We start from the raw sequence: 7,846 nt of genomic DNA, 5'->3' as shown, positions 1-7,846 counted from the left end.
CACACAAAGATATGAGACAAAGTGGTGTGTGCAGTGGCGGATTCAGAAATCTCATACAGAATGGTCGCCTCTTAAGCATAAAGTTGATAAAAAATTTCATAATCTAATATAAGAGTACATGCATTCAAGAAAAAATTATAATAAGATTAGAAATGTTTAAACATTCTTCATAGAGCACAAAACTTTGAACTTAAACGCATTAACATTAAGAAAAATGAATGGACTAGTGTTTTATTTTAATATTATTCCAGTATTAATTGCTTCTACCTACGCACTTGGTGGTTGGGGTTCGACTAAGTGAGTTTTGAAGAAATCTTTTTTATTTCAAAACGTTTTAGCATCAAAATAAAACAAAAAGGCCAAAGACTTGCTGGGTTTCAAAACTCGTGTGCCTTAGCTGAATCCGCCCCTGAATGTTTGTAATGGGCGGAGAGATGTGTATGAAATAAGTGGTGTGGGTTACGTCCATAGAGGCTGCAATTATGAGGCAACTAGCTAGTGTTAACAGGTGGAAGGACCTGTTTCTTGCACCCGGGAGGACTCTTGGATCTCACGCGCGTTATTTATTTATCTACCCACTTTTATCTATCTATTATTTAACTACCAAACAAACTCATTCTTAGTAACTAATTGGAGTTATTCCAGTTGGTCAGGACTTTTGCATCTCATTAGGATGTCAGAAGTTCAAGTCTTCCCACATGTGTGTGAGTCTATTGGGATTATTTACATTTATAAATCCTCTCAACCAAAAAACTCAATTACAATACACGGAGTCTATGTTACATGAAATCGTTATTTGACTCATTTTTTGTAATGCACTTGGATTGACACGACGAGACATGAATATGGAAGGCACAATTTTACGTTTACCATAGGAATATGATGATAACGCTTGGTTTCAAGATTAGCACAAAGAGTTGGTTAATCTAGACACAAATTCATCAACGTTCTTATCAGAAGTTCCACCTTCACTGACAGCTTCTTTAGCCAAATCCCTCCATTTTGTAGCATTCTTCTTCATTTCTTCCCCACTCTCCCCTTCCATCACTTCCTTTATACAACTCTCAACTTCTTTTCTCCCAACAATGCCCTTCTCATCCATCTTAACCCTAATACCCACCTTCCAAACATCTTGGACAAACTTGGCATTCGTCGTCTGGTCGGTCCATTGTGGCATTACAACCATCGGAACCCCCAAGCTCAATGCCTCGATAGTCGAATTCCACCCGCAATGCGAAAAGAAACAACCGACGGCCTCGCTCGCCAACACTTCCAGTTGCGGGCTCCATTCAACCATCAAGCCCCTGCCGAATGTCTCCTCGGCAAAATTTTTCGGTAGCTTGGCTTCCTCGGCTGCCCTAACGACCCACAAGAAGTAGAAATTGGTTCCCTTGAAGCCCCATGCTAGTTCCTCCATTTGCTCTTCACTTAGATGTGCCATGCTACCAAATGAGACATAGACAACAGACCTTTTGGGCTTGTTGCTTAGCCATTCAAGGCAAACGGAGGGGTCCAATATTTTGAAGAGATTGAGCCCATAGTCTTTGTCATTTTGGACTCTTTTGTCCAAGTAGAAAGATGGAATTGTTGGGCCAATTGTCAACATTGGGCTGACTTTTGACATTGCGTCCACCACCTAACAAGACCAAAAACAAAAAAATCACACAATAATCTCAAGCCGAAGAAATTCCAACTTTTGACGAGTCAAATGAGAAAACCCAAAGAAATTCCAACTTTGATCTTTATCTCTTGAAGTGTTGTTAATAACTTGTAAACAAGTCTAACTTCAATTGAAAAGTACAGTCTTTGGAAAATTTCAATTGTTTTAGTCGTACAGTGGAAGATTTTGATACTACCAAAACCCCTTCTCCTCCCATCAACAAGGATATGTCATCCTTCCTCTCTCCTTAGAAATTGAGCATGTGAGTCTGCAACCTCACTGCAACTAAGTGCAGTGTAATGATAGGAGTCTCGTGCACTGAATTTGCCATTTAGTGATAGTATTTAAGTGATGCTTTTGAAATAGTATAATATGAATGGTTACATTTTATTTTTTAAGAAATTGTGCTATTTAAGGTTGATTTTGATATATTGTATTATTCAGTTGATGTAGTTTGGGATTTTCATGTTAATAAGTAGTAGTACTTGAATTTGTTTTGGGAAAGGTAATTTATCTACTTTATATTTAGCTTGTGAAAAATTCGTAGATGGCCTCATACTCCCTCCGTTCCTTATTTAGAGTCCAGTATTCTATTTTGAGTTGTCCCTTAATAAGTATCCATTTTGTAAAGTTAGGGGGGGTAAAAGTTGGTGCATTGTCTATTTTGTCCCTAAAAGTATATTCCATTTTGAAAAGTTAGTGAGTAAAAGTGTAATGATGATGAGTAAGTAGGAAAAATGTAGAAAAAAATTGATGTAAAATGTGTAATGATGATATCTTTTTAATAAGTTGAAGTTACGAAGCAGAACACAGAATACTTAAAAATCCACGGAGGAAGTATTTGATTTCTGCTTTAGTTTCCGGAAAAATCAAGATCGGCCCTGACAATACTGTGTAGGGTCCGTACAATTGAAAGTAACATGACTACATGAGGGACCTGGAGTAAATAGGGATCCAGAGTAATAGTCCAAGAAGGTTGGCCATCTCGCCACATGGGAAAATTTAAAGTGTCGGGTGAATTCCACGTGGTGTCCGTTCGGTGCATTCGAGTCGTTTATTGCGTTTTTGGAAGGCTAGAATTTGAAGAAAAAAGAGAGAGAGAAAGTGTTGGGGTGAAAGGATAGAGAGGGTTTCAATTTGAGCGTCCAAAAGTGTATTGAACGGCCCGAATGTGCCAAGTGAATACCACCTGTAATATACAACCCGGCACCGGAAAATTTCTCCCCTACATGGCACGTACACTCGAATCAATAAGGGCAAAGTGGTTGCTAAGTACGGCCGCCCTAGTCATAAAAATTTCTCCCCTACAGGGCACGTACACTCGAATCAATAAGGGCAAAGTGGTTGCTAAGTACGCCCACCCTAGTCATTGCGGCCTGTCATTGGAAAACCTACCACTCAAAAACGAACTTCATCACATACACGAAGGGGAGAAAATTTTGGGTGCTGGTAGGGTATCACACACGTGGTACTGGGTCGGTGATTGATTCGGACCGTCCAAACGTATTTTGGACAGTCCGAATTTTAGAGAGATAAAAAGAAGAGAGAGGTGGTGGGGTGAGGGGAGAGAAAGGAAAGAAATATGAATTGTTCAAAATACGTTCGGACAATTCGGGTCGCCGCCGCCGGGTACCGCCACATGGTACCTGTTCGGCACAGCAGGGTGTTGTGCTCTTTGTATGGGCTTCATCTCGGGCCCATGAGTCTGACAGAAATCGTTTATTTTGTTTTGTCCGCCAATTAAGCTTATCATCATTCATGCCAAAAAATGAGAACAAATCGATCTCCTTTTTTTTCTTGAGCTTTAAAAAGTCAAATTCAACTTAGTATGCAACTTTTGTGATGATTCTTGTGTTAGGATTGTTGAACTAATCAAGAGAAGAGGCGAAAATCACAATTTAAGCTTAGCCCTTAATTAGGTCCATGAATTTGTGTTAGTTATTGGACATGTTAATTTCAAGCGTTATATGCTAGTTTCATGAACTTGAATTTGTATCTATCTACTCAAATAAGAGAAACATAAGAAGCTAGAAAGAACACTGACCTTATCCTCCAACTTGTAGAATGTGTTAACAAGAATATAATCAGCTTTCTCCACATTTGAGAACTGGTTTAGAACCATCTCAAAGTAAGCTGGATAGGAACCATGATCATAAATGAATGATGGCATGTCCTCCAACTCAAGCAACGGCATCCCGGGGATCGAGACCGGCAACGACGACACTGGCAGCGTCAGAAATCCGTGATGAGCGTAATAATACACGTAATTAACGGCACAGGGCTGCGAGAAGAAAGCAGCCCCGGCTAAGCCATGCTGTTTGGCTACTTCCAGAGCCCAAGGCATGAACGCATCATAAACGACGCAATCAACGGGACAGCCGGAGCTTTCGTGCCTCTTGATGAGTTCAGCTAGGGTTTTTGAGCCAGCGGATTCAAAGCGGGTGAGGTACGCTTGGACGTCACCTGCTTGCATGAAGCCGCCTTCGTCGTAGCCGTCGGATATCGTGTCGAATCCGACAGAGTCGGAGTCGGGGTGCAGGGAATTGGAGATGAAAGTTGTGATGGCAAGAGTGGCTTTGAGGCCTTTGGAGGCAAGGCGATTGCAGAATTGGAGCATAGGGTTAAGGTGGCCTTGGCTTGGATATGGAAGGGCCAAAACATGAACCGGAGATGACCTCCTTCCCTTCTCCATCTTTCCCTCACTCTCTCACCCTTCCGATTGTCTCTCTCCCATTTAAAGCCCTTGATTAACATTCATTTTCCATATATGCCCTTTCATCAATAATTGTGTTTTGTCTTTTTTTGTGTTGTTTTGTTTTCTTAGAAAAAAAAAAAGAGAGGTGAGGAGAAGATCAAGTTTTTGCGACTTGCAGCACTAAGAGGGTTCTCTCAAAGCATTTTTTTTTTATTGTTAATGATTTCATTTTTTATCCTCGATGATAATGAAATTTCTTTTGCCGATAAAAAAATTAGTAATTTACAAATAGTTCAATTTTTTTTTTTAATTTAAAGTATCTTTGACACTCACTAACAAAATTCATTTTTATGAATAAAGTGCTTGCTATTTGCTCATTTCATGAAAGTAATCGCTTTGTGCATACATTGTAAAATATTAGGTCTGTCTCCGGTCTTTCCCTTTCCATACCCCGGCCCCGTGACCCATTCAATTCCATCGTTATTGTTGTCATAAGAAAAAGGTGTGAATTTGTGTACCACAAATATGGGGACCCTGCCGAGCGGCACCCCTGCCAAGCAGGTGTCGAGCTGCCAATCCAGCCATTCATCTCGGAATTAACGGCCCGGATCGAAACATTTTTTTTCTTTTCCTTTTTTTTTTTTAAAATTCGTTCGGTACCTTTACATCTAGGCCATCCAAAACACTTTTGGATGGCCGAGATATGCTCGGCACCCGTGCCAAACGCCCCTGCTTATGGCAAGCAGCCGTTGTCAAGTTACCCAACAAAAGGAGAAGTCCACCGACAACCATGGACCACGATGTGTACGTACACTTCCCCATTTGATTCTTCTATTTTTGCCACATGAAAAGTCCTTCAGATATTTGAATCTACTTTTGCCAATAAACATTATTCGTACATCGTTCCAAATGTGATCTTATGGGTGATTCTCCTTAGACGTCAAAATAGTTTTGAATCTTTATGCGAATATTATGATTTCGAGACGGTTTTCTTTTGTCAATCGATAGAGATCGTTTACATCATATATGAAGTACAAACTACAAACTCAATACACTACATCAATTGTGAGAGTTTACGAGACAATCAGGCCCAATAAGTCAATCAAATACAAGAAATGAACTCATTATAGGGTAACAACAAATTAAGAAAGCAAGGAAAAGCTCATTAAGGGGAAGAACACCCACACGTTAGTGGAGAGATTTGAACTCTTGAATTTCTAGTGAGATGCAAGAGTTTTGGTCAAATGAGCTAGCCCCAATTGGTTTAAAGGGTGCATATCGAATACAACCAAGTATGGATTAGCATTTTAGACATCAAGGAAGATCTCCGATACACACCCTTACTTGGTTGTGTATATTGGGTATGCACCTCGTTCCCTCTCTCTCCCCTCACCCCACCCCACCACTCTCTCTCCTCTTTTTCTCTCTCTATAATACGAACCGTTGAAAACACGTTTGGATGATCCAGATTGCCGACAAGGTACCACGTTTGTGGTACCCTACGGCCCGCACCCAAAAATTTCTCAATATTATAAATTTGAGACAGATTAGGTTTACTTTTGTGATTATGTGACTTCTGCTCTATATGTTTATGTTGAACGAGAAAGCGGACATTGCATGTATATGTTTGGAACTGCTCGTACACGAATTTATATATCATATATATGGCAGGCTAGGACCTTTTGGAACAGGCATGAATTTATAAAAGGTTGCGACGATTACAAATTATCCGTAGAACGGTGCAAATGTTTCAAATCTTTTGAATTTTGCACACTTGTGCACATTGGATGTGTGTCCACATTTGATATTGTACGTATCATTGTTAACGTTAGTGGCCGAACTTCGATTGGGGAAATTTGGATAGGTGACTCTTTGAGATGTTACCGGCCATGTTTTTTCTTATGTGTGAAGATGTGTGACCTTGGAGTTAAATCAAAAGGTGTGATTCTTGGGGTTATTTATGTGACCCTTGAGATTAATTACGTCAAAAGATGTGACGATTTTTGAGTTTAAATCAAGAGGCCGGTTTAACTCAGGGGTGTGACTAGTGGGTTTACCGTTTACACCAAGAGACGTGACCCTCGGTGAAGTCACGTATCTTTTGACTTTTTAAAAAAAAAGTCAGTTGGGCCAAATCTATTGGAAACGCTAAATGTGTAAATTCATGTTTTGGATTTTTTGAAATTCAGTTTTCATGGACTCGGAAGATCCATTTGCTATGTTTGCACTATTACAATAATAAATATGGGCCACATTAAGGAGATTCACAAAGATCACGATTTTCAATAAAAGCGTGATAAAAAGTAGTGCTTAAAATTTTTTATCTCAATTTAAATCCAAAGGGGAGATAAAAAGTGGGTTTTAGCGCGGAATAAAAGACTTCACTCTTGCGGCGAGATAAAAGAAAAACAACCTCGCCCTTGCGGCGTGATAAAAGATTTTAGAGCAGAAAAAGATGATATAAAAGATCTCGCTCTTGTGGCGAGATAAAAGAGAAAAGACCTCACCATTGTAACGTGATAAAAGATTTTAAGGTGAAAAAGAATGAAATAAAAGATCTCACTCGTTTGGCGAGATAAAAGAGAAAAGAAAGTGGGAGGGAATTTCCTATGTTTTATGGTTCACATTAAGGGGGCATAAGCCTAAGAAGTTGGAAACTGGAGTGGTTTCAAAGAGGACACGTGAGTAGTATTTTCCTCTTTCACAATCAAATAACTGTCATACCAGAGAAAATTAATGAACTCGGAAGAAAAAATGGGCTGGTAACCAGAGGACTAATCAACAAATGACTTTAAATGCTGGGACATGGTAAGGTACGATTTGAAATATTTCTGGGATGGCACTATTACAATAATAAATATTGGTCACATAAGGAGATTCACAAAGATTACAATTTTTTGTCAAGTGGTGATTAAATTTTTTTATCTCAGTTTAAGTCCAAAGCTGAGATAAAAACTGAATTTTAACGCAGAATAAAATACCTAGCTCTTGCGGTGAGATAAAAGAAAAACAACATTGCCCTTGCAACATGATAAAAGATTTTAGGACATAAAAAAATGAAATAAAAAATTTCTTTCTTGTGACGAGATAAAAGAGAAAAGACCTTACCCTTGTGGTGTGATAAAAAATTTTAGGATGGAAAAGAATGAGATAAAAGATCTCACTCGTGTGATGAGATAAAAGAGAAAATAAGGTGGGAGGAAATTTCTAATGTTTTATGTAGGGGTGATACCGGTCCAATTTCGACCGGTTTGGGTATATTTTTCGGTCGAAACCGGTTATCCGGTTTGGAATAAATGGAAACCGGAACCGGTCGAAATAATCCGGTCCAGTTCCGGTCTGATATATCCGATTTCGGTTTGGTTTTTCGATTTATCTGGTTTCAAAACAAACAGACAGAAAATATGCACCATTCCGTTTGCATCAACTGCTGGCATCGTCACCAAGCCCCATCTCAGACTAGATCTGAGTTTGGGGTTTCAAACAAAACT

At 39.3% G+C, this 7,846-nt stretch overlaps 1 protein-coding gene across 2 annotated transcripts; it reads right to left on the bottom strand.

The window, feature by feature from the left end:
* Positions 1–705: 705 nt before the first annotated feature.
* On the bottom strand, positions 706–4,413 carry LOC131316904 (UDP-glycosyltransferase 74F2-like). 2 transcript variants are annotated; one of them, XR_009197318.1, is made up of 3 exons: positions 3,705–4,413; positions 832–1,636; positions 706–800 (listed from the first exon to the last, which is right to left on the bottom strand). XR_009197318.1 is itself a non-coding variant. In XM_058346424.1 (2 exons), exons 1-2 carry the CDS (start codon positions 4,350–4,352, stop codon positions 905–907), a joined length of 1,380 nt encoding a protein of 459 aa, XP_058202407.1. In that variant the 5' UTR covers positions 4,353–4,413; the 3' UTR covers positions 706–904. The 2 variants fall into 2 exon arrangements, 1 of the variants encoding a protein (XP_058202407.1); XM_058346424.1 differs by having other exon boundaries at positions 706–1,636.
* Positions 4,414–7,846: the final 3,433 nt, after the last annotated feature.

Source organism: Rhododendron vialii, chromosome 2a, assembly GCF_030253575.1.
Source record: "Rhododendron vialii isolate Sample 1 chromosome 2a, ASM3025357v1".
Taxonomy (NCBI): Eukaryota; Viridiplantae; Streptophyta; class Magnoliopsida; order Ericales; family Ericaceae; genus Rhododendron; species Rhododendron vialii.
Note: the sequence above shows the minus strand (reverse complement) of the source record. Positions and strands in the feature narration are given on the sequence as shown.

Excerpts from the sequence above, each read along its gene's own strand:
- LOC131316904 (XM_058346424.1), bottom strand. The coding sequence starts at position 4,352 with ATGGAGAAGGGAAGGAGGTCATCTCCGGTTCATGTTTTGGCCCTTCCA. Across the intron at positions 1,637-3,704 it reads TCTACAAGTTGGAGGATAAG|GTGGTGGACGCAATGTCAAA; the intron begins GTCAGTGTTCTT and ends TGGTCTTGTTAG.